At 56.0% G+C, this 26,378-nt stretch overlaps 1 protein-coding gene across 3 annotated transcripts in view; it reads left to right on the plus strand.

The window, feature by feature from the left end:
* Positions 1-26,378, plus strand: part of LOC122386575 — a 232,675-nt gene that overhangs the window by 191,337 nt on the left and 14,960 nt on the right. For all 3 annotated transcript variants that reach the window (XM_043375873.1, XM_043375874.1, XM_043375875.1), the window contains 8 exons: positions 467-624; positions 1,339-1,574; positions 2,245-2,393; positions 5,069-5,248; positions 5,528-5,665; positions 9,240-9,369; positions 15,238-15,431; positions 23,289-23,434. In XM_043375873.1, coding sequence (XP_043231808.1) covers positions 467-624; positions 1,339-1,574; positions 2,245-2,393; positions 5,069-5,248; positions 5,528-5,665; positions 9,240-9,369; positions 15,238-15,431; positions 23,289-23,434 — 1,331 coding nt within the window. The remainder of the gene's footprint in view (positions 1-466; positions 625-1,338; positions 1,575-2,244; positions 2,394-5,068; positions 5,249-5,527; positions 5,666-9,239; positions 9,370-15,237; positions 15,432-23,288; positions 23,435-26,378) is intronic.

Genomic DNA, 26,378 nt, shown 5'->3' on the forward strand with positions numbered 1-26,378 from the left:
AAGGAGGAGGTTGGGGTGGGGGTGGGGACATTGCGTGTATGGCTAGGATTTTATAGGTGCTTTGGGTTTATTCGTAATGAGCTGAGAAATGAAAAAGAGGGTGTGGTGAGTGCTGTTTTATCGCTGACATGTGTGTGACATCTATGTGCAGGGACGGTGACATTTATGAGTTCTTTTCGTCTGATTAATTAAGCTTCTCTGTCGTCGCTTTTCGGTGTTGATGTTGGAACGGAACGTAGTTTCATCAGGTGGTCGGGAGGTTTTTGAGTGATTTGTAAGATGGAGTTATACATTTTGATGACTTTATTTTAGCAGCTCCGTGTCATCGTGACTAAAAATTCATAGACAAAAAAAGATATATCCACAATTCACATTGCTTCTGATCTCATTGTGTCATTGCTGTTCACCAGCCATTGTATCACCAGCCCCAGTTTGACCTGACCTGACCTGACTTCCCTTCCTTCAGGTCGTTCTCCGGAGTAAGAAGCGCCGCTCCAACGAGCGTCCGTGGAGTCTGCACGGCCTGACGTCGGCCGGCCGGCTGCGTCCGGCGGCTCTGTCCGTGTCCGAGACGGCCCTCAATGAGATGCTGACACCCACCAACGAGAAGGGAGTCACTTCGAGGTGAGGCTAGAGGGGTGGGAATTACTGCCTAGGGGAGCGAGTGTTATATGTGGATTTGTGTTCTTGTAGTCATGTTGTAAATATTTGGTGATCTCTTCGTGACGTTATTCGTAACATGACATTTCTTTGTATAACCTTTTAGTGATCTCGTAATAATAATCTGCTTATTTCGTCATCCACAATATCCCTAACATTTACCAACATTTATGTTCTTAATTCTTTCTTGCTGCAATAGCTTACATTGTTATCCAGCTTTGATCGTATGATAGAACACCTGTTAAATCACACTTATTTGACGTGTAACACCTGTCTTACCATGGCGTTGTTAGGTCATGTCAGGCCGCGTCTGACACATCAACGATGCATTTGATGGGTGTGATTTTGTGTTCGTGTACTGGCTAACAAAGAAACTCGAGGTGCTACTTCAGCAGCGTATCAAGTGCCGATTGTTTCACGGGTAACATCTTGTTTTATCCGCTCGTTCCTGGCTCATCATATTCGTCGAAGTATGATGACTCATTTTATTTTCCCCTGTTTTGGAGTCGGCTTTGGGACCGTTATGACACTTTTTTACAATGTTGTATGATGCCGGGAACACCCTAGTCTTTCGATGACTACTGTTAGTTTTCCTCTTTCTGTGTGCCCTCCATCCCTTTCTCTGTCCTCCCTTTCTCCACCTGTCCCCACTAACCCCCCCCCCTCGCCCCCCTCCAGTTCCAGCAACACCACCGTGTCAGCCGGCGCCGTGCCCAAGATGCTGCCCAACTCTGCCTCGTTCGACTCGCCGTTCTGGGGCGCCCGGCGCCGCTCCCGTCCGCACCGTCACTCGGCCACTCGCAGCTCGGGCAGCGAGGGCTCCGGGTCATCCCCGACCCACCGGCGCCGCCGCAGTCTCCGCTCCTCGGGCAGCGAGGGCGAGCGAGGCAGGGTTCCTGGAATGTCCGCCGCTGGTGAGAAAGGGAGAGAAGAGGAGGGTAACAAAGGGTTAGATGGGAAAGTTATGAGAGGAAAGTGCATGATCTTGTTTGCTGAATGTAAGAGAGGCTGGTGACTGTTTGATTTGACAGGCGAAGATAAACGATAAGATAAGCCAGGCGCCATAGTGTTCCAGTCCCCTGTATAATATTCCACGTGGTTTTTGTTGCCTAAAGCACACAGTCTTGCACACAATGGTCCGTATTGCGGCCCCTGCTCTAATGTCAACACTGCACTGTTGACTCCCTATCAGTGTTTGAACCGCACAGTATATGGCGCCGTTGTAGGGGAGAGCGAGAGAGAAGGGATAGGTCCCGATAGCGGGTAATCAAGCAACGCCAGATTGCGCTGTTTGCTCTTGCCACGTGAGGGCTAGGTATACACATTGATCGGGAAAGGTGGAACAGATGGGGTCGGAAAGGGGCCCGTCGACAGATTCTAAGGTAGGTAGCGTATGAGATCAGTTTGAGATTATCAGTACCATAAAGAAAAAAGCAATGAAACCTCGATTGTCGTGTGCTTGAGGCATAGCGGTCTCGCAGAAGTCACTGTTTCCTTCTACTGAATTGTAAACTGCTCGGTAACTGTTACGCATTACGTGTATATCGCGATCCACTCGCTCATGTATTCTCTCCCCTTCCCCAGAATCTCACCGGAGTTCGATGCTGTCCTGTACGACGGAGGCCACCCTGGTCGAGGTGGAGGTCTCCCCTCGCACGGTGTCGGACGCCTCGCCCCGCGACCCACCGGAGGAGGTCAGCTCCGTGTCGGAGCAGGCCTGGGACACGTACCAGGTAGGTGGCGACACCGCACGGGGCGACGACGGCGCGCGGAGGGGAGTTGGGTGATGGTCAGGTGGTGGAGTTTGAGTTGAGGGATAGATTTTTGAAAGTTCATCGAAAGGTTTTTGAGAGGAAAGATCATGTCAGTCAGCTTTTACTAAGCATCAGCCATCTTATATCTTCTGGAGTAACAATACGCACGAAAGCATGTTCTGCTTTTTACAGCCTTGAGACATGTGGTGTTGTATTTCAAACAAACAAAACCACATTCCTGACTCTCACCACAATACGCATAACAATGGTGTCGATACATGCGTTGAACAAAGTTATTACGCTCCACATCAGTCCCCATCGTCCCACTGAACCTGTGGTATGTCGGTGGCCGAGCTGTGTATTGACTATTGTTTGACGCGTGCGTCTCTGCTGGAGCGAACCGAGCTTCAATAGGCTGTTGCGGTTCGAGGTTGATTTGTTTTTGACTGATGCTCCAATTATGGTATTGTCAGATTGTAGTGGTGTAGTTTCACCTTGCGTTAGAGGTGTTTGAACAAATAAGAGCTCATGACAAAGGCGTGTTAGGCGGTGAATGAAGTCACATGAATGCGGTTTGTGGCTTTGAAATGAGTCCAGGTCATTTGACTGGAGAAACTCTGAAGACATTATCGTTTGCCTACTTATGCTGCAGCTCAGCACCATGAGAGCTCTTCTCGTTTGCTTTTTACGATAAAGGACTATTATAACATAGTGCATAACGACCCGTCGTTATAACGTAATCAATTCGAGCAGCACATTTACGTCAATAAATGCATAGGACGTGCGACACGCATCATGAACTATCAAAACGCGTCATTCCCTTTGACACCACTCAATATTCCTCGAGTTTTGTTCGTTGAGAACATCTCTATCACATGATCCACGACGAGGTCAAGCCTGAGCCAGCCGTCGTCCTGTGGTATCAAATCGAGTTTCTGCGGCGAGATATCCTGTGTCAGATAGCTCGACATCCGGTCTGTCTAAATACAGCCGTCCCGTCCCCGCCTTCTGACCTCCGCCCAAGGAGAAAAAACGGAGACCACGTGTGTGTCTGTAGCCACGTGGTCTTTTAACCACAACACCTCCTCGAATGAAGCATTTAAATTAATCTGCAACACTTTGAGTCAGGGCTCATTAAAGGAAAAGTGCCACCTTCGTGAAATATGAAGATATCGTTGTTTTTCATTTTGACATTATTATTTTTCATGTTCTTTTTAAATCTGGTGTTAGAAGTGCATAATTCGCAAAAAAGTATGTCAAACTATTTAACATATTGGTACTATGTTTGTACTCTACCGCACCTTCTGTATGATGTCATAGCGATGACATCACACTCAAGCCAATCAGCCTTCAGAACACAGTCTCGTCGGCTTGTGTCAGATTAGCTGATTGGTTAAAGCTGAGCTGATTGGAGCTGATTGGTTAAAAACCAAAGCCTCGCCGCGGGTGGCTGTATTACAGGATAAGAACGCATTCCTGGGATAAGGACGCATTCCTGGCATATTTTCTTTTAAAATTGCCGATACCTACAAATGGAGGCCGAAATCGGCCGTAAGGTGGGATACTCTCGGGGTTTTCGGACACGGGCTACAAGATGGCCATCTCAGTTTCAAACCCCATGTTAAAGGTGACCCTTTTCCTTTAATCTCTCGTCTATTTTCCACGAGCTAATGGAGCCCTGATGGGCTTCCAGCACCGGTAACTAGTTTCCAGTGAATCGGCAGGGGCGGTCTCAGTGGGCAGTTTTGGGGAGTTCCAGGGAAGCAGATCACCCCCGTTCCACATCGCTGACTGCATCCGGTGTGGCTCATTAGTTCCACTACGGTGGGGGGGGGGGGGAGTGAGGACTGCCGGTGGTGATTGCTGTTATAAGCGAGGCTCAACTCAGACCGCGGTAAATTCCGCTTTTTGCTATTATGACGGTAGCATACTTTTAAGTGTGGCCGCGTGTTTCATTCTCAATGGCTTAGACTTGTTTTTATATTAAATTTCCGTTCTCGTTCCATTGCGACCGGCACTTCCCCCCCCCCCCCCAATTAGCACCCGCTGGCGTCGCCCGTGCCTCGACAGTAATCGATGCGCGTGTCGCACAGTCGTCGCGCAGTGCGTCGCGCGGTCCGTTGCCAGCACAGACAGACGCCGGCTGGCCGGCCGCGTGGGAGGGAGGGACGGCGCGGGCAGTGGTGTGGCAGAGCTGGTGTGGTGTGGCAGGAGGTGTGTGGAGAGATGACTGCGCTCGTACTGGTGCTAGTTAGTCTGTATCGGGTGAGTGCCGAGTGGAGTGTGTGGAGTACGTGGAGGGATTGGAGAGGGAGTAGTTAGCGGAGGTTGAGTTTGATTTGATGCCGGGTAGGTGCAGTCAGTGTTCATGTGCTATTAATTTACTCTGCTGCATTCTTTCACCGATCCTAACGTGACATTCAATTGCCATTATGAACTTTCATCCCTTGATTTCATCAAGTCAGCTCCTCTAACCTGTCGTGACGCTCGTAACATTTGCTATCCTTCCTGACTACCTCTACCTTCTCTTAGCTCCCAGCTCTGACATATCCTCCTACTTTACTTCTGCCCTTCCTCTGACATCTGACCCCTGACTGGCCCTTGACCTGGCCTGACCTTCGACCTGACCTGACCTGACCTCTAACCCCCCACAGGAGCTGAAGGAGGTGACGGAGCTGGGTTCGGAGGGCTCGGTGGACCCGGACGCGGTCCGTCGCCTGCTCGATTGTGACGACTACCGCCGCTTCATCGACTCGCACTCAGACTGTGCCTCGTCACAAGTCAGCAGCGTGCGGGGTCACACACGGTCACCGGCCAAACGCAGCCGCAGAAAGGTGGGTACTACTGGAGAGGTGGAAAAAGGAGGGAAGGGAAGAGCTGGGGAAGGCGTTGGGGTTTCAAAATAGATTGAGGAGTATGCGGGATAGATGATGAAGAGCTTTGAATGCGACGTGTTTAACGCCTTTGTGCTGATTGTCTAGTCAGTGTTTGACTCACAGCGATCAGAAAATATCATGAATTTCTGACAGTAGTGATGATGAATCGTTAATTTATCGACCTAACATTTATTCACCGTGACCCCAGCCGTTGACTCCGACTCTCTCCATCCCCAGCCGCGGGCGCCAACCGACTCTCTGGACTCTGACTCCGACTGCGATGAGCTGCAGTCGATCCTGGCCGAGTCGCGCGACAACCTGACGGTGGTTCAGGCAGAACTGGAGCGACGTGCCGCCGATCCGGACGCCACCTATGTGAGTACTGAACGGGGCGGAGCGGGACGGGGCTAGTGGTAGTGTAGCTGTGGTGTTTATTGTTGAAATGTAGTGATGGTTGAGGCTCTGTGCGCTAGTTGTGAGGTCTGAACCCCACATACCCTACCGACTTGGATGAGCACATCTGAGTGCAAAGCTGAGAGCTGAAACTGCTTGGAGAAAGTGCTGTATAATGACTGGCTTGTCTGAGTACGATGCTCCGGGGAAGTGGTAATTTTCATTGGCAATCCGTCATTGAACCTCTGAAGAAGTCCCGAGAGTAAATACCTAACGGAGTTAAGGCGACCCAAGAGTAGGCGAACTAAGAGCGACGACGTTCAATATAGTGTTGAACAATGGACATGGTTTCGCTGGTGAATGTAGTATTTCCAGTCTCCCCATACTTTTTATGTTTCAAAATTGCTTACCTCATTAGTTGGATGCAGGGCATCCTATCCACATTCGGGAGATTCTTTGTTCTGTTGGGAGTGGGCTCTTTGGTCCTGAAAAGTCCATTGCAGGGCTATGAAAGGTTAGGGAAGAGTGTAGACTGTGCGTACCACCGACTGTGCGTCCCGGCGGGACAGAGATGTCCCAAGTGGTCAGTCCGCCCTACCTCTTAGACGGTCACCCCTGGAGATTTTGTGGTCCAAAGAGGACTTGCCTGCACCGCCGGTTGTCTGGTGGGGGTGACAGCCAGGCTGGAAAGGGAAGCGTGAGGGGATGCGGATCTGTTGGTCCTGGAGACGGCAATGACGAATGTTGAAACGATGATTTTTCAGCTTGGTTGAAAGAATGGACGCTTCTATCAGCAGGTTTGATTTAGAATTGAAGTTAAGAGCATTGGAAAGCGAAGTTACGGAATCATGAACATCATTCGGTGGCTGAGCGTTTGTCATAGCGCAGGTCCTGCTCTCGCCACTAGCGCAGATCGCGCGAAGCTGCACCTCTCCCTCCTCTCACTAGATGGCATTAGCCCGCTGTCGCCGGGGGCGGCCGGACTGGCCTCGCGTGGGCCGGCCGGTCGGTGGAGCGGGCGGCGCCGGCGGATGGTCGCCGTTTGAAGGTCACGGCTCCGGCCGGCCCGCCCGACTTCCAACTACCTGCAGCCGGCCGATCGGCGGCGGCGAATGTGGTCAGTCAGTGGTGGTACTGCGGTCCGGCGGTCGGGAGAGTGAGAGTGCTGCGAGATCCGCCGCGTTATAGAGAGCAGGGTGGACGGTGTGTGAGGTCGTGACTGTCTGTTTCCGAGAGGCCTTGTTGCTGCTGAGGCCGGCAGATTCGGCTGACTGGGAGTGCACTGCAGGCGACGGTGGAGCTCGTGTGAGGTACGGTGGAGTGACGTGATTTTAGAGGTTTTACCTCAGAATTTTGTTTTATTGTCGGAACGACATTGAGATATATCTATTTCAGTGTCCTTTGCGTCCTGTCATGTGTCAATGACCTCCATACTGTTGATCCTACCACCCGACCCAGAACCGCCCATTTAACCCTCCCTTCCCTCCCCATCCCCTCCCTCTCCCACCGACCCCTCTGCCCTCGCCGGCTCCCAGCTCCCTCATGAATACCCACCCCTCACCTCTCCCGTGGCCGCCCGGCTCTGGCTGTGTTTGTATGCGTTTGTGAAGCTACCGGGTCGCCTGGCTACCGTCCATCGTCACGCTCATCACCGTCGTCTCGCTCTGCGTTTGCCTCGTGATGAGTCGTCGTGTTTGGTGTTGGCCGGCTGGAGGGTTAGTTAGGTCACCGTGTGGTGAAGGGAGACGTCGGCACCCGGTTGAGACACGCGCCGTATGATGAGTGACGGGTGGACGCATCTGGCGGGGTGGAGATGTTTTCACCGTGCTCCTCGGCCCGTGTTGTCCGGTTCTGGATAGTGAGCATTGACCAAGACCATGCCGTGCGCTGTGCAGGTCAACAGTTGAAATTTGATGTGTTTAGGGTCGGGGAATTTTAGGGTAGGGAAATACTAAATAAGTTTTTTTTATGATGGATGGGTGATAATGTTCTTGTTTATTGTTTCGTCGGAGCACAGTTTCCGTCTGCAGCGATGGCCCACGGCGGAGTTTTTGCTGATCGAACACGGGTATGACGCCAGCTGAGCGCGGCTCCGGCGGGGGCGGGGGCGGGGGAGCGTCATCTGATGACGGCACCGGACCCGGGGTGGCGGCGGCGGCGGCGGCGGAATGCCGTCCCCGCCCCCGCCCCCGCCCCCGCCCGGCCGCCGGCAGCCGGAGCCAGGGCTGTAAACAAATGCCCCGGGCGGCGGAGCGGAGAGAGATCCTGTGTGCCGGGCTCAGCTGGGACCATGGGGCGCGGTGTTTGGGGAAATATGTGCGCATGGAAGAAGAGGGAATGTTGCTCCCCCGCAATTCATACCCTTGGAAGCATACAGGAAGGAAATACGCGCTGGCTTAAAGTTGTTCGTTCAAGAGGTAGAAGTTAATTGACATTTTCTTGTTACCGACTGAGCGATTGCGAAAAGCAGATGCCAGTAACAACGGAGAGCGTTACCATGGCTGCAATCTGATTCTGGACCCAGCAGGACTTCCCTGCGGAATGCACTGTGTCCCCCGTTCGTTATCACAATCTTCATTTCCTCGTCGGTACCGTGCTGCGGGGACGGACACAGCCGTGGCAGTTTCGCTGTTTAGCCGGCTAACCAACAACTTCCTGTGACAGTCGTCCGTCACGCGACAGGAAAACGGCGCTCGGATCTGTCACATTGGACGGCGGCAGTGCGTGCACCACTCGTCCGGGGTCACAGGTCACGTTCCCGGTCCGAGGGAAAATGGCGGACCATCTGACTTGCAAAGTTTGTTTGTGAGGACTTTCTCCGGCTGTGCCCCCTGGCGCGATAATAGATAGGGTTGGACCTCCAGCTGACCAAAACTATTTAGCCGTGGGGTATGATTTATAGGTCAGATCGTTTGGTGATTTATGGGTATTGGTTTGGTTTGGAGGTGTTGAGTTACTCAGTAGCCCCACTGTAGACTGTAGAGTACCTATTTCTATTTGATAGCTGGTTCCGTTTCTGTGAATGAAATTAAAACGGCTATCGGTTGACTGTGTGGAAGGTCGCAAATAGAAGGGCTGTAACCTGCCCTACCGTCTTATGTAATCTTCCCATATTTACCAGTTTAAAGTTTCTGTTTTTCTAGCTCGAGTTTCTGTGGTTGCGTGACTCGCTTCTCAGTTGGAAGGTGAACGGGTCTTTGGTGAACGTCTGTGGTGTCATTTCGCCTCAGTGCGTCCTTTGTGTGTGCTATCACTTTTTTGACGCCCGGAGTCTACCAGCACTTTCATCGGGCCAAAAACGTCTTCTACTACCCCTATCAACACTTGGTCAAAGTCTGAAGTGTTGTTAGCGGGAGCGCGAAACGGGGTGGTGGTTTATCACGACGCATAAACACTGTTTTTGCTAAATAGCTAACCACAGTCCCCTTGTGATTCCGACCCTGTTTTCATTTTGAGACATTGCTCTCCCTCAAACCACATTGGTCTTTGAATTCGCTACGTGCTGTCACGGCGCCTTTAACCCACGATTATCACTATCTTTCTGTTCGTTTTTCAGTCGAGTATCCTGGCCACGTGTCGCTCCGAGCTGAGTCGTCTGGAGCAGGTCCGGATTCTGGTGAACCCCCTCGGTCTCAGTCACGACCCCGCGTCGGCCTGCTACCGCACAGAGGTCGCCGAGGTCACAGGTAGGTCAGGAGGTCATCTCGAGAGGGACAGACGGGGGGGGGGGTCGAACCGTGGATGTTTGTAATCTTGTGTTTGTGTGTGTTTGGTGGTGATGTTTGTTTTGTTTTTAGTTCGGTGAAAAATCGGTTACGTAGTGTTTCGATTTGGTCCGGCTGTTTTTGTCTCAGTAGTTCCATCTTCTCTCGCGTTCCCCGAGGTGAATTTCATCTATTCCGTCCATTTCTCACTTTTCTTCAGTCACGGGCCTCAACTTCCGGCTATGTACCCAGCTCCCACCATGCCATGCCTACTTCCGAATCCGATCAGGAGACGTCCTGGGTGTCCAAGTTGTCTTGACCTTCCTCTGACCATGCTCCCATCTCTCAGTCCGACAGAGGACATCCTTGCATATTTCCACCCAGTTTTACCGGCCTGTTTTTCGCTCGCGTCCTTCCACCATGTTTCGCTCGTTGATTTTCTGCCATTTATCACCAAACACCTCAAAACACTGTCAGACGGACCGCGGGCTTTGAAGACGAATGCTGCTCTTACTGTGCGAAGCGAGTTTACTAGGCTGAAACGCGTGTGCTGCTCTAGTGGCGAGGGATGTTGCCGGGAATGACCGCTGTTAGTTGTCTGAGGAGAAGTTTTGTAGCATTCGCTTTGCTCGCTGCTGACGTTTAGTCATTTTCGCTTCTTTTCGTACATTTCCTGTTTTATTATCTAAAAGTGCGATGCCAAGTGGTCGGCTTATTTTTAGGTTTGTGGCAGTGTTAGTTGGGTCAGCACTAGTTTTTACCGCTGCTTCCGCATAATTATGAATTCAGTCCGCTCTCAGTAAACGCTCGTATCTGTTTCTCGGGTCCTACCCCATTCTCCCGGACCTACTCTCTTCCGGTCCTGCCCCACGGTCGGTCCGTGACCGCCCATCGCCCGCGTCCCTGCCGAGCCGCCGGGTCGTGTCACGTTCTGTGTAGTACACCGGACCTGTCGCCGCCCTGTCGTCACCGAACGGCTGAGGTTACACCGCGATTGGCTCCTTCCTGTCCCGGCCGTTACGGGAGGACTTATGCCGCGTCACGCAGGGTAACACTGTCGACCCCTCCCCCGCCGGTTCTTGTTCCTGTCCCCACTGGCACGCGCCAAGGGGAGCGGTGAAAGCCATGACACACACAGAACACAGGAAAAGAACGAAGTGGCGAGCACCGTTCCATTTCCGCACTGAGAACAGCGGCTAATGGTGTAAAGGGCTGTGACGTCACACACTGCAGAGGGAGGAGTGACAAACCGCTGAGAGAAACCGATGGTAAATTGGCAATTTTTCTCCCCCGACGCCGCCTGGCCTTGAACTGGCGGGGCGCAGACAGTAGCTGTCAGCTCGAGCATCCAATCTGGACGGCGGGTGGTCTGTAGATGAGCTGCTGATTCTCGGGTCGATTCGACTTTTCGCAGCGGGAAAACAGCCGTGGCTGGCCCTCAGGCTACAAAGGAGCTTGCTGGTGAAAGCGGACTTTCGTGTAAAAATAGTGCTGCTAATAATGTTTGCAATCCGGGGTACAATTAACAAATTGCCAAAATTACCCGTCATCATTCAAACGAGTCGTGTTCTTTTCTCATTTTCTGGCTCTTTTCATGTTCATTAATCATCATTCCATTGATTGCGGCTGCATTCGGTCTTTGATTTCGTCAATCGATCCCGATTCCGCCGTTGGTGATATCCCTCCCGTATCGATTTCTGGCCCACCTGACGCTGTTGTTCCCGCTGGAGGACAATGCGTCGGTAGTCCGCCGCCCCTCCCTCCGGCCACGGGCGGCGGCTCGGCGGCGGCGGGGGCGGGGGCGGCCGCCGTCAGTCGTCGGCAGGCGCGGCTGGGCGGCGGTGGCGCGCGCTCGGGCGGCGGCGGCTCGGCGGCTCACGTGTTGGCTGCTCGTGCCGCTGCACCCGTCTCCAGTGACCCAGGTCGTGTCAGAGTGACGGCCGAGGTCAGTCGACGGCACCGCGAGCCGTCCCCCGGGGCCGGGGTCGTATCGATCGGCGTGGCTCTCCGGCCGGCGGCAGAGCGGTGCCAGCGGCCGAGCTGAGAGGGTGTGCGTAGGAGGGTGCCGAGCCATGCCGCCGGGAGCGAGCGGCAGGCTGGGAGCCGCCGAGCTGACGCGCACGCAGTCCAGGGATCCGGCGGTGGATACAGTGATGGAAACTGTGCTGGATACGTCGCTGGAGTCTGCGATGGATACATCGGGATCGATAGAGACGTCGCCGATTGTCCGACGGGCCTCAGCGCCGCCTTCGCAGCTATCTTTTGCAACCTTAGCGGCTTGTGCTGGTGGTGAGAGACCTGGAGTGGGACGAGAAGACCCAAGGGCCAGGATAGACAAACGGCACGTAAATTTGGAGTCTCCAAAGGCCAGTGGTGGTGTAAAATCACCTTCAGTCAGTGACACAAAGACCCGGCGCAGTGACCAGGGTGGCAGTGTTGGTGAACAGAAGGAACAGAGGAGAACAGTGCCCAGTATCGTGATTTTGGAGGATTGGGAGGAAAGATGTGTGACTACGGAGGTGCGGACTGGAGCCGCTAAGGCACCTCCTGGTCAGAAGAGGACACGACCTCAGCCGTCGGCTGGGTCCGATGGCAGGTCACAGGGCAGGACACGAAAGGGCGCCACGTCCACCCGACCTAAAGTAGATACCGGGAGTAAGAAAGAGCGCAGTGCGTGTGATTCCGGGACTCCACCGGGGTCAGGAGGTCATGACCGGGTCATCATCAAGGTCAGCGATGTGGTCGAGGTGTATGAAGACTCGAGGAAGGTGGAACACTCGGAGCGGGTCCTCACCAATACGGTGGACTTTGACTCCGAGCTGGGACCGAGTCTGACGCAGAGTAAGTGGGAACACATCGCTTGGATTTAAAGAGATGTGTGTATTTTCACATTGAAATTGCTGCTGTAGGAAGTGGAGGCCTTTCTTCGGGCTAGGCTTGCTCACCTTTGCTCAACGCTTCAAAAAACATCAGTTTTCATGAATTTTCTTGTTGCTTGTTGTCTTCTTCCTCCGAAGTTTAGTCCCACTCGCCCACTTGTCATATTCAGCGAGCTTTCCCCATTTGTCTCTGTCTGAGGGGCCTGTGATTGCGACTGACACTCTCAGCGGCGGCGGTTTTCTGCCAGTGATGGAGTGTGACGTATCTCATTCATGTCCCTGCGCTCTCGAGCTCTGCCCTTCAGGACTGTCCTCTTCTCCCTGCTCTCCCCGCCCTTTCCGACGTGATGGTCCCTCTGTGACGCTTCGCCCTTAGTTCTGGCTCAGCACTGAGCTTATCTGAAGAGGTCGTCCACTCGGCAGTTATAGATAAAACAGAGACTAGGGAGGGATGGCTGAATATGTATCATGGACAAGATGAAAATTAAAACTGAGTGCCCTGTCGCGAATGCGCGTTGTCACCTCCTTGTCGCGTTGTCGCGTTGGGGCGTGGTACCCATGGCTTCCGAAACGCTCTCGTCTCTTTGGGCGTGGTCCTCTCGTCTTCCGCTCCCCACATCCACGTGTCTACACCTGTCCTTTGTTTATTGCCGCGCCGCCAGCGCTGACGGATGTCTGTTGGAGCTGTCCTTTTGGTGCCGCCGGCTGTTGTGGCTCTCGCATGAGACCGCGGTCGTCACTCTGTGATGTCACATCCGTAGCGATGACGTCACACCCGTGACTGTGGTCTATCTGCGAGAGGCGCCGCCGTCTGTCCCGTCGCCAGGGGAAAGAGATCGATGAGCGAGCCCCTGTGGCTGCCCCTCTCCCCCCATCCCCTCCCCTCCCCTTCCTGTGCCCTCCCTCCGCTCCCTAACCACGCACCCCGGGCAGCCGACGCATGGGGATGGTCTGCTCATTGTCCCGCCCACTGTCTGTTCAATGTCGATGGTGATGTAGCAATATTGTAACATCCAGAACAGGGTGATATTCGGTATCGCGCTCCCTCTGTGGCTAGTTCAGCGTCCGGCCGCCAGGGGCGCTGTGTGTTCCCCAGCTCGGCTGCGATGTAGTGGAACGATAGTTCGCTGTGCGAGCCGAATGGATGGATGGTTCCGTTGTCATGTCCCGTTAACTGGCAAATACGCCGGTTATGCAGGACCGCGAGTAATGGTGCCGTCACTGCCCGAGCGGAGGGATTTCACTCATCGGCGCTGTGAGTTGGGAGGTGTGCCAGGGCGGCGGTCGGAGGGCGGGCCCGAGACATACCGGTGAATCGGCCACGGGTCAGCCGGTCACGGTGCGGCTAGGGCTGATGGGCCTGTCACTGACCTGACTTTCGGCTGTCACTGACTGACCGGACTGTCGGCTGTCACTGACCTGGCTGTTAGCTGTCATCTGGCCGTCCGTTAGTGTGTTGATAAGTCTTGTTCGGTTTGTGTGAGGTTGGCCTAGCTTCCGATTATCTGATAGGGAGATGATTTCAGGAGAGATCACAGAACGATGCGTCAAACGCTTCGAAATATTTGACCTCAATCAGACTTTAACACGCGAATATATGTCAAACTCGTTGGCATTTTACATTGTCTTGGCCATCCCCCAACTCATCACGCCGCATTCAAACTCCCTCGATTACCATCCGTCCATCTCTGCCGGGTTATTTTTTAGTGTAGCCTTGTATCGCTCTGTCTGTCAGCCATGTTACTATCGGACCGTCTGTGTTGAGGCCTGAGTGGGCGGACGGTCTAATTTTACCTCTCGCACGCCCAGCTGTTTGGTGCGCCGCCGGCGCCGCGCCGCGGCGGTTCCGGCGCAGGATGTTTAGTCGGCGACTGATGCGCCGCGCGCCGCTGATGGCACGGCCGCGCCGAGTCTGTCGCACTCTGAGAGGCTGTTTGTCACATGGGGCGGGGAGGGAGAGTGAGAGTGAAGTGGACTTCAGTGGAGTGGAGTGGATTTTGAAGTGAGTGATTTGTTTGAGAATCGCCGCTAGTTTAGAGCGGCAGGGGAACGGGGCTGAGGTTTTGTGTGACTGGTATGAATAACTCGTGGATATTTAAGAGCAGATTCCTACCAAATCTGTCACAGATCTTAGCTCTGGGTTGAGTCGAATTCGTCACCCGCCCGTCTGACCCCGAGTTCCCGTCATTGCCGCGATGAGAGATGGCCCCGATCAGTCACCGCGCGGACAGGTGTACCGGTCCGGTGTCGACGGATACAGGCCGGGCGGCTGTGGGGGACACATCCGGTACAGAGCGGGCGACGAGTGGTGTCCGATGGCTCGGCGTATGGGGAGATTCTGGTGCGTGAAAGGGCTCAGTTTGGTATCTATCGCAGACTGGGATGGCTCCTATGAATGCGCTTCTGATCGTTCCCTGTTCCTTTCTGAATGTATTAGGGCCGTAAATATGCCAGACAGGTGAACTTTTACTATATGTGCGATGCATTGCCCGGGCCGGTGCCTCCATCACCTCTCCAAGCGTGAGAGCTGCTCAGCTGACCTCATTCACACTTATTTCTTCGGTATTTCCATAATCTGTTGCCTGTTTACCATCCCGCCCTGAGGTCCCTCTCATCCCAATTATCTCTTCAGCCCGAGCGGCATCCATTGTGCAAATGTGTTTGTATATTTCTCTCTGGGCTGTTTGCCGGTTACCGAGTAACGAGATGTGAGCTGTCGCTTTCCGCGCTCTATGTCTGTAAGTTCTGTCTTGTGCTTTGAGTGAGAGGTGTGGTGTGGGTAACCAAAGTCTTGCTTTGTTCTAGCCTGCATCTGTTGAAGAATATGTACTATTCCATTACATTGCGTATGTTCTTGTCTTTTTAGAGTAATTGCGGTGCAAAGTGCATCACCACCGCTCCCTCTACCTCCGTATACCGACCTAAAGCCCGTTGTGCCCCGTGGTCTGACGTTCTCCTCTCTGCCCCTCAGACGTGATCCAGCGGTGGGAGGCGCTGCGCTCAGCGGCCATGGAGCGCCAGCAGAGCGCCGACAACCTGATCGCCCTCCAGGAGAGAACCCGATCCTTCCGACACGCCCTGCGGAGCCTGGACGAACGCGTCACGCGCGCCTCCACAAAGGTCGAGAGCGTCGACGAGCTGCAGGCCCACATCAGCGCCCTCCAGGTGAGCCGACGGGAAGCTGTGGTGTGTGGTATAGTTCATAGGTGGCGCTAGGGGTTCTAAGGGATGGAAGGTGGAACATTGGACACTGCTGGAGCTGGACGCTGGGCGCTGACTCTTTTGTAAGAGTTGGGCAGTGGTTGAGCACAGGGGTGGAGAAATATGCCGAGTTGGGGTTGCACGGGCGCAGCAAATCCGCCGCCGCCCTGGCGGTGACCTTGACCTCCGCTGTCTGGTGCGGCTCCAAAGCCAAGCCGGCGCAGCCGGCGTGGAATTGGGAAGACTCGTGCTACCCCAACTCGGCACATTTGTCCACCCCTGGTTGAGCACCGACCAAACTTAATTCATTAGTCAAGCTTTAGTTATGTAGTTATAGCTTAGCTTGTTAGCTTAGCGATGCAAGTTTGGTGCCCCTTCCATCTGTCATCCACGCCGCCTTCGTCGTTTGGGGTCATCTTGGTTTCCGAGTTCTTGATTAGTCACTAAATTCTTCGGATGTCTGCCTTCAGGGATCGGATGATAAGAGCAAGGCAAGATTATTAATAGATGTCTGCACCACCAGTGTATTCAGAAGGAATGTGGGGGGCCTCGTTAGTCAGTTTATTGATCGTAGGTACCAAACGGAATCACTCATAGTCAAAAATGTAAATTCAAAAGCAGTGAATCATGTAGGTCGGGTGTGTACATCTTGAGTAACCTCAGTCATAACCGGTCATCGACTCATCACTATTATGTTCGAACACAATTTGAACCTTTTACATTGCTTTCCGAAAATGAAAGGGCACTAAGCGATGTGCAATTAGGCGCCTTCGACTAAGTGTCGTCAAGCTAAGCTTTCTTTGGATTACAAAACCTTTTCTTCAAGCCATTATCTGCTGTAACTGATCGTTACTAGGCACTAGCCGGTCTCTTTTGTGCGCTGCTGGCTCCCAGACCTCCAGTAACCTCTCCGTTCCGTAGTAGCTGGCACGTGCCGGGCGCGGCATCTCCCCGGCGTGTTTGTGGACCCCGGCCGTGTACCGAGAGAGTCGCGTGGTGGTCGTCTCACCATTCAGCCTAAACTGCTCGTACCGCCGCGCTAGTCCGTCCCGTCCTCACCGCATCTCAATGAGCGGAACCGAACGGTTAGCGGTCTGAGACACCCCCGAGACGACCCGCATGTTCCGCACGTAAATTGACCGGCGACCGGCGTCAAGGTCACGGCTCATTTGAACCCTCTCGACGCCACGGGACGTGACGGCATCCCCGCCGGCGCCACCGTGACGTCACGGGTACGGTAGGATAGTTCCCGTTGTCCACGCTACGTGACGCTCCGGACGTGACGCGCATCGCGACGGCGACCGTGCTGCCTCTGGTGGCGGGTACAGGAGCTAGGGGTTTGTGAGCAGGTGGATAGATGGCGGCACGAGTGCCGTCACTGGCTGGGCCTTTGTGAATTGGGTATTCAGAAGATCAAAGGGTCGCGCTGCCTTTCTCTCCGCGCTCAAGAATAAAAATGGCATTATTTAGCAGTTTATTCATATGCAAAGTGACTCGAGTGTATGCCGCAATTTACTGGCGCCCGGAGGATTGGCGCAGGGGGAGCCAAGAGACAGGTGGAATGGGACGATTTTTACGCATTTCTCAGTTTTTGCAGAAACGCCGCGCGCTCGGTGCGAAAATATTTGTTGGTCTATTTTTGAAATATCGGACGGGATTAGTGCGCATTGTTTGCTCTCAGATTCCCAGGCGCCCGGGGCCGCCAGATGGGGTGATACCTGTTTACCATCAAAAATCCCTCTGTTTTTGCTCAGGGTGCGCTGGTAACCAATTGTGCCTGGCGCTGATCCCTTGGACGCAGGCGCTGCCGGCAGCCAGGAATAATGCGAAATCTGAGCACGGTAATTAATTTTGTCCGGGAGTCGTGTCGTTTCCACGTTTTTCGGGGACGCGGGGCACCTGTGCGGCTGGCAGTGGCGGCCTGGAGAGGGCGTTCGGGGTTTTTCTGCGGCGCTCTCCACCGGGAAGGAATGCTGACCAGGTGTACAGCATCGACACCTGGATCTGGGCCCTGAGGAGAGACGCTCATGTCAGCTGACGAGGTGTCGATCGTGTTTCTTTATTTACTCTGCTGCGTCGAGTTTCGAAACTCTCCACAACCGTCAGACTTCAGCGTGCTCCTCGTTCTTGCACCAACCCCTGTCGGCGCGTGCGGGGCGCCGGCGCCGCGGCCGCGCCCTCCGACCCCCGCCGAGTGATGTCGATCGGCGACTCGTTACCGAAGAATCAGATCGAGCCCGGTCACGGCGCGACCAAACACGGCTCAGCCCTCAGACGGAGGCGTCTTAATCAACGGCGCGCGGCGATCGGTCAGCGGACGCGGCGGGACACCGTGATTTGCTGGCGCGCCGTGTTGCCTGCCTGGTTAGCCGTTGTATATGGGTCGTCAAACATTGTCGATGGTGGTCGGTGGCTAGCTCTGTGTTCTTTATCTGGCCACCGTGCCGACTGCCCACCGTGTTGATAGGTGGGCTGATAAGATCTCCTTGATCAAATACGGACGTCGTATTTTATGTTTGACAATGCTTAAATTAAGTAAAATATAATGATTGAATTGAATCGATCGGGCCGTAAGTCGGTACTTGTGTCGGTTTTGTGCTTACCTTTTTTGGCACTTTATATGAAAAGAGGCTGGAGCCGCCGCCAAGTCTCTATCGCCCTCTCAGCGTGCCGTTTTCTGGCAGTTTGTGGAGCTGCCAGTGGCGGCGGCAGTCGTCTCTGCTATTTCTCAGGAGCGGTAGCGCAGGAGACGTGTTTTTTCTATGTGCGGCCGGCCGGCCGGGCGGCGCGGGCCGGTTGTTTTTCGGCGGGCATTGTGCGAAATTAGGATTCCGTACGGGCGTGGCCAGCAGCGGCGGAGTTCGTAGACGCGTGCCGCCGCCGGCATACTGATCGGGCCGCCCTCATCCGGCCGTATTACCGCCCCCGCCCCCGCCCAGAGGCGGAAAACAGCCGCCGGCGACACAACGACGACGACGATCGGCCGACGCGGCGGCGCCGTTAGACTGTCGTTTGCAACTGCGCGAGCGGACGGGCGCGGCGGCCGTCCCGTGGTGCGCGGCGCTCGGAGTCGCCACGTAATGGCCGTTTGCGTTCGTACACCCCATGGTGGTTGTGTAAGTCATGTCTGATTGTTTTTGCTGCGGTCGACGACGAACTAATGCCAACTAATGCCGTTTAACTAAGCTGGGCTCTTGAAGCGGCTGCGCGGGTCGTCATAGCTGGGAGTTTATTATGCTGCAACTATACCCTGTGTATTATCACTCATCCGCAACGACCAGCGGCCGGCGTGCAAAGTAATTGTGGCCAATGTAAACGTCGTGGAATTATTGCACGTTGCATTAGTCTAACAACCCTAATTGAGTCTCATTAGCAAGTTGAGGATCCGACCGGACGGTACTGGAGACTGAGAAGATGTTCTCTGGGCCTTTGTTTGTAATGCTGGGTCGAAGCCGCAGTCAGTCAGATAGCCATGTTGGGAGAGCGCTCATAGCGGGAGGTCCTCTTCAGTTCCTCGCCTGTCTCTCTCCACCCATATCATGCACGGCTTTCTGTGCCACCCGATGTGATAACGGCCTCTGGCGACGCGCGGGACACCGCCGCTCACACTGCTCGCCGCCGTTTGCCGCCGCCGCGCCGCCGTTTGCCGCTCGTGCGCGGCCGGTTTGTATTCTCTGCGGCCGCTAACCGTGTCATTTCTCAGCCGTGCGCCGCGAACGGCCGGCGCGGCGGGAGGGGTCAGACGGACCGCCGCTCGCCGCCGACAGCCGGACACTAATGACGCCTCTCCGACCGGTGACGTCATCGTGCAGCGGCCCGTTATGAGCTGTACGTTTGCCTCAATAGCCGGGCGGCAGTTTGTTCCGTCCCGTGTCGGCGCGGCGGTGAAGGCTGGCGCCGGCCGGGGGTCGCGGCTGTACGGACGCGGCGCGTGCATCACACCAGGGGGCCGCTGCCTCCCGCCGCTGCTGACCGCTCTGTAGTACCGCCAGTCGAGGCCGTGCAACCCGGCTGGAGTCCATGCTGCAATAGCCATCCGTCTCGGAGCCACGTGCAGCGGCGGTCGTTTGACGGCGTCACGTACCGTGTGGGACCCGGCCGGCCCGTCTCGTCTTGTCTTGTCTCGTAATGTCCCGGTCGTCCGGCGGCGGCTCGGGTGGTGTCTGGTGGTTCCACTAATGGGACCGAGATTCGATTGGCGTCGGACGCGACGGGTCGAGGCTCGATTTGAGTGACAATATCGCGGCCATTGAGATGGATGTGCTGTGCGGGTACTGCCTCAGCCCTGCCACACGTGCGGGAGGGACGGCAGGGGTTTGGATCGCCCCAACCCCACCCCTCGGGGTGCCATCCTCCCACGGGCTCCCCACCCCCCCCCCCCATCCCTCTCCTCCCCTGGCGCAACAAAGGGCGGCACGGGGCGTGCCACGCGCGGCTCACAAAAACGTCCGTCCCGACCCCACCGGGAGGCGTCCCCACGGTCCCGGGAAGGGTTACAGACCGGCTCAATGGGGCCGCTCCATTAGTGGGCTGATAGCGGGTCAATTTGTCCGGGAGACGCGCCCGACAGGTGAGCTACCGGACTGAGAAACTGCCGCGGCGGCTGGGAGGACGATTTAGGACGGAGGGTATGTTGGGAGTGGCTCGCGGAAGGGCCGGGCAGATCAGGGGCGGGGCGGGGTCGGCTGAGAATGGGGTGAGATGGACCTGGAATGGGAGGGTATGGGCGGTCGCAAGGTGGAATGTCAGCCAAGAAAGGGTTGTCGTGCCAGCTGTCGAATCGTTTCCCTCGGCTCGTGCGTCTTGTCGGGAATTTCTCCGCATCCGAGAATCCTTTCTTCATAGTCATCTATCCGCATTTTATCTGATCAATTATCCTTCATTTATCATATTTCATCCGGGATACTGTCTGCAGCTCCATCGGAACCCTATGCACGAACACGGTTTCCAACTTCTCGTACCGTCCAAAAACCGCGGTCTCCCCTCTCCCGTCCACCCGGCGCCCGCTGCGACACCAGCTTCTGTGTGTCGCCGGCCGCTAGTTTTTGCCGCGCCGATCTCCGACACTATGAATTTATGACGTTCGTTCTGAGATCGAGCTTTTGTGCGCGGATTAGGACGCCGGCCGCGGCGACACCTCGCCGTGCGAACCACACAACATCGATCCGCGCGGCTGGCGTCGTATTTTACGGATTAGCCGGTGCCGGGCGGGCCGGGGCTGGTGGCAGGCCGACTCTGTGAACAAGCTGGCCTAATGGGCGCCGCCCTGATTGGGTATTAGACGGACCCGGGGCGCTGATCGGACGGCCGGGGGCGACGCCGACGGTGCTCGCTCCCCCGGGAGATGCTACGAGTGACGACGCGCGCGACGAGCGACGGAAAACGACGCAGCGTTGGAAACGGATGGGTGATTAGTCGGACAAATTCACGGATGGTTAGATGAATAAGCTTACCACCGGGTGATGGACTCGCTTTGAATAAATAAGGAGAGGGGTGTAATGAGCCGTAAGATATGTCATGCCGATGAATTGGTGAGGCATTGACGGGGCGATCATTGCCAGTGACGGCCGCGCGACATTGGCATTTGGTCAAGATCAGAGGCGGCAACCGCTGCGGCAGATTGCTGGTCAGGTGGCCATCCGTTGATCAGAGAAGAGAATGAATGAATAAATTGGGGATGGAGTAGTGGTAACCATTGAAACAGGGCCTAAAATCAATAACTTTTCATCATAATGACTGATTTAATGCCTTTCAATGCCTTTCATAATGAATCACAATTATGAAGCACACGAAATGGCGAGTCACAAACGAGTAGAGGACTAGAAGAGACCATATAGGACGGACCAATAGCAGACCACGAGCACGGGCCCAAACCACGTGGACCGCGGACCACTGACCACCGAGGACAGCCCAGGACCGCGGCGTCCGTCTTATGCTGTCCATCCCCGCCGATGATTTACGAACGACCCGAGAGATCACGCAGAAGAAATTATTACGGCCGCCGACAAAAACCAGCCGTCGGAGTCGGCGACGGCCGGCCGGCCGGTGCGTCCGGCATGGGACGCGCCCGGGCCGGGCCACTTTTTGGCCCACCTATCGGACGATATCGACCGTCTCTGGCGACTTTTTATCGGCGCTGATTGATCCCGATTGGGTTTCTGTGTTTTTGCCGCGCGCCGGCGGGCTGGATATGCGGTGCGCGCCGGTGGCTTATGTCTGCCGGCTGACTTTGATGGCACCGGCTGATGGACGGCCGGCCGACGCCGGACGCTTTATGACATAAAAGGTTTTTGGCGAGCCGTCCGCGGTGCGCGCACGGCTGGATTCTGGTCCCTGCCGGCGGTGGAGGATGCTGGAGGAGCTTCTTATCCTCCTCCCTCCCACTGTTGGAGGAGTTTGAAGGAGCTTGGTGCCCCCCCACCCCCACCCTCCCCCCGAATCTTGAAGGTTTTCAGAGGAGCACGGTGCCCCCGCCGCCCCCCGCCGGCCGTGCTCGCCTCGTGCAGAGCCATTACCATATGCAAATGTCTGCTCTCCGTTTACAAACTGGCCTCGCCGACACTGTCTTGTTCCATCTGTAAAAATGCGCGGTGTCTGCCGGGCGGCGTGAGTGGCGCAGCCGCGGCGCGCCAATAAATCGCCGCTGCCGCGCCGCGTCGGCCGCCTCTGTATCGGCGGATTAGCGGCACTGCTTTGTCTCAGGTGCGCCGTGTCTGTGCGCCGCGTCGCAGACGACCGTCCGCCTGAATGCGCCGCTCCCACAGATTATGATATCGAGTGGGTCCCGATTTCCATACCTGCCGGCCAAGGCGCGTGAGACGCGACATTGCACCCCGGCACCCCCGGAGGCTCGCAGGGGGCCAAATATAAAAATATGGAATTGTTCTGTTTGTTTCGTTTGAACGGGACGGTTTTTGTGTACAACGGTCCCCGTTCCGATAGGTGAGAACGCGTTGTTCATGCTGGTCCGATCGGAACCAACAGAGTTAGGTACTGACTTTCTGTGGTATTGACGCTATTCTTTAGCCACGGATTCCGACCTCCGAGATAGGTGATGGAAGCGGGATTGTATGGGCTTGCGTCCATTGCGTCAAGCATGTTGGGCTGAGCCCAAGTGGTTGAGCTCACATGTCCAACACTCGACTAAAGCCGATATTATCCTCTCCACTCTTTCCCGTTCAATCCGAGATATTACTCCTCAGGCGGGGCTGACCTCCCTGACCTAAGGTCATGACCTGGCGCCAGCACCCTACCCTTCTCCATGAGTCTCCGGTCGCGGCGGTCGGCCACAAAAGGAAAGTTTAAGTGCGCCCGGTCGGCGGTCACTGAAAGGATAAGCCGAGCGACGACAGCCCTTACGAGGGAGACAAATAACGATTATAGCGCTCTCCGGCTAAGGTCCGTCGGCACATCCTCTTTATGGGGAAATCTTCACCTGCTAGGTTAACGGGAGTTACGGTCTGTGATGCGAGTGATTAGATAAGAAGCTCTTAATTTGAAAGCCGTTAAAACCTGTTTGTCCCTGGTTATCCAATACTGGATGGAGTATAGGTCGTAACTGTGGCTAGCCAGCGTTATTGATCTTTACGACAGTGCTCCAGTATCTCACCTTGACCTGGACAGATGTGGTACGAATCTTTACTATGATCTGACATCCTTCTCGTGGGTCGACGGGGATGAAAGTTATCCAATCTGCGCTCTGAATTTGAAACCTTGGTATAGGTTGATCCGACGAATCGCAAACTCCGAGTGTTTACCTGTCGTGTGTCCTTTGGTGAGTCCGATTACCTGACTGGCCTGACCTGACGTTTTTGCCCTCAGGCGCTGCAGGCCGAGCTGGCCGACCGGCGAAGGGAGCTGGTGGCCGTCAATACCGACGTACACGGCTTCGTGACCTCTGGCGGCTCTCCCTCCCTCAAAGAGGACATCGCCACTCTGTACCGACTCTGGGACGAGATCAACCACAGGTCAGTGGGGTCACTGAGGTCACCTGAGTCACCGGGGTCACCGGGGGTGTCCAGAGGTCAACCCAACCCCTGATCCGCCCGAAATCGACACTGACCGCTCTTGCTCGACTGGGACATAATTTGTCGGATAAATCCGCCGATCACACGCTGGGATAAAGCGGCGCCATACGACGGAGCTAAAGCCGCGGTGCTGCGTCGCTCTTTGGTCGCATCGCGGTGCGATTGTGTCTGGCGCCTCGTAGTGATCCATCTGATTCCCATTGTGCTCTGGCTCGCGCCGGCTCTGAGTCGTCGCCGTAATCTGCAGCTTGTGTTTCGGTGCGGCGCGGGCTCAGCGGTACCGATCTGCCCCGTGCGGTGTCGCGGCGCCCCCGACAATCCTCCATCTGTCGCAGTGAGGGGCCGCGGAGGGTGCGGCGGTGGTCGAGACGCGGCCGACGGTACCGGCTGCGTCGCCCGTAACCCGCTCGCCCCTCCATGTCGGGGCGTGCGGGACCTGTCGCCGTCGAGGGCTGTAACTTTTCATCAGTTGGTGTCGATTAATATGACAAAGTGTCGGCGGTTAGCGCGGCCGGCGGCGGTGACGCGCCCGTTTCGATTTGACGCGACCCCCTCGCGCCGGCCGCCACTCGTCGCCGTTAAATCCAATATCGGCGCTGACTGATGTTTGTTTTCGGCCGAAGCGATCCGTTCCCCGGCCGAGGCGCCGCCGCCGATTGGTGAAATATGGCGCCAAATCTCATATTTTGGCGCGCGCCGCCGACTTATTTGCCGTCAGAGGGCAGCGCGTGCCCGGGGTCGTAATGACACAGACCGAGGTATTAATGCCGGCAAATGATTGGCACTCGGATTTATTTCGCCTCGGGGAGTTCGCCTCAGCGTCGGCCGACAAAAATTGGATTTATTCAAAAGCTGGCGGCGATCGGCGGCGCGGCCGGAGGCGATTGCGGCGCGCGGCGGCCATCTGGCGGCGGAGGCGGCGAGCCGCGCCTTTCATCGCCACATATCGGCCATTGATCGGCGGCCAGTAATTGGCCATCGGCCCTGACAAAGCTCCCCCGCCGCCGCCCGCGGCCGCGCCGCGCCGGCCACCATTTGTTTATTTAGTTTGACCGCTTGCACAAGTGGTTAATTTTTCTGGCTGCTAGCGGATGATTGCCGTGCAATGACTATGCACCGGCGAGCGGCCGGCCGGCTGCGGCAAAAATGTGCTATGTAACTTTTGGGAAAATGATAAGGCGCCGGCCGAGTCGGTAGCGGGAGCGGGTGGCGGTTCGGGTGAACGGGCGCCGCGCGGCGGCGGCTCAGAGCGTGCCGGGCACCCGCTCTAACCGGCACTATCCGCGCCGACCGCCTATCAATTTGGCGCGGCGCCGTATCATCGCCCGGCGTGACTGTGCTGGCGCGAAACAATGCGCCGAGTTAATTACGGCGGTAATGAGGAGCGCGGCGCGAGGCCGGCTCCCGTGCCGACGCGCCACACCGCTACCGGGCCGGCCGACCAGACTCGGAGACTCGGACGCCGCCGGACCAGCGCCGGTGAATGGTTTTTGCACCGCTCGACGCGCGTCGTTTTTGCCGCGTCGCGTCGTGCTCGGTGGCGCGCCGGCGGCGATGTCGGCGCGTTATTTACGGCGCGTCGCGCGACAGATGCGGCCGTTGGCGGGCGAACGCGGCGCACAACTAACCTATATAGCGCTGCGCCGACCCTCCGGGCGGCAGATTTAGCGCCTTTGTGACGCGCCCGGCGCGGCCGGCGGCCCTCTCGGGGCGCCTTGTTTAGAGGGGTGTCCGTTGGTGCCGGCGACAACAGACCCCCTGTCTTTCGTCTATTTTCTGGGCCGGTCGGGCCCGGTCCTCGGCCGCCTCCTGTGAGATCTGGGAGGGCGCGGGGCGCGACCTTCCGACACCCAAATAAAAACGACGCCGGCTCAATGCACCGGGATAATTAATGTAAAAGCTGGCCTCTGCCAAACCGGGCCGACGCAAGGGGATAATGGCGTATAACGGCTATTAGGGCCGGTTGTCATTAGGTGTTATCACGCCAGAGTGTCCGTTTCCCGAGTGCTCGAGTGCCCGAGTGTGGCGACCCTCCAGTGCTCGGCGCGGGCGGCGGACCGGGCCGCGGTGAGAGCCGTTCGGCGGCGACTGTAAATCTGACCGCGCCGTCCCCCTCCCCCTCCTCTCGACCTGTCACTCCTCCTGAGACACCTTTACGGCGCCCTTTTTCCGGCCGGCGCGGTGACGACAAAAACTGCGCGGTGCTGTGTCGACCGAGCCGGCCCGCCACTGGTCGGTCTGAACACCCCTTCTTGTCCTCCGCTCGCCGGTACTGTCCTCCGCATCCCGCCCGGCGGCTCATGGATAATGCAGACCGTGGTCACCGCCTGGCCAGCGCGACCCCTCTCCGGACAGAGATAGGCAGAGGCGGATCGGTGAGGTCTGTGACAGACAGGGACGCCCCCAGTCCACTCCTCTGACGCAGGCTCGGGACGATGGTGACGCCGAGTTCTCGGAACCCAGACTGAACGGGATGCTGGGGCGCGGCCACAGGGAGTGTTTTCCGTAAAATCTGCTGTTTCTGTGTTGTGGAAACTGCATAATGTGCCGGATGCAGACGTGACCCGAAAGAAAATGTCCTTTGCCAAAACGGTCGGCGTTGTCGGTTGTTTTGGTTCACGGTCTATTTCACGCTCTGTCGCTTTTACTAAAAACTGCCTTGGCTAGTGTTTTGCTACACTTATATCTCTGATGTCCTTTTGAACTGAACCCAGACTTCCTTTTCCCTCAGCTTTCTTAGTGGGTAAGATGTTTTCTTTCCTCTCCTAGTTGAAGAATGCTCCCTCTGTCAAGCTTTCCCAGTGAGAAGTGTCGCCTATCGTGTAACTCCGCTCCCCGGTATGTGTTGCTCTGCTCCAATCTAACTCCCTCTCCCCTCTCGCTG

The sequence above is a fragment of the Amphibalanus amphitrite genome, unplaced genomic scaffold (genome assembly GCF_019059575.1).
Source record: "Amphibalanus amphitrite isolate SeventyFive unplaced genomic scaffold, NRLGWU_Aamphi_draft 000256F_arrow, whole genome shotgun sequence".
Taxonomy (NCBI): domain Eukaryota; kingdom Metazoa; phylum Arthropoda; class Thecostraca; order Balanomorpha; family Balanidae; genus Amphibalanus; species Amphibalanus amphitrite.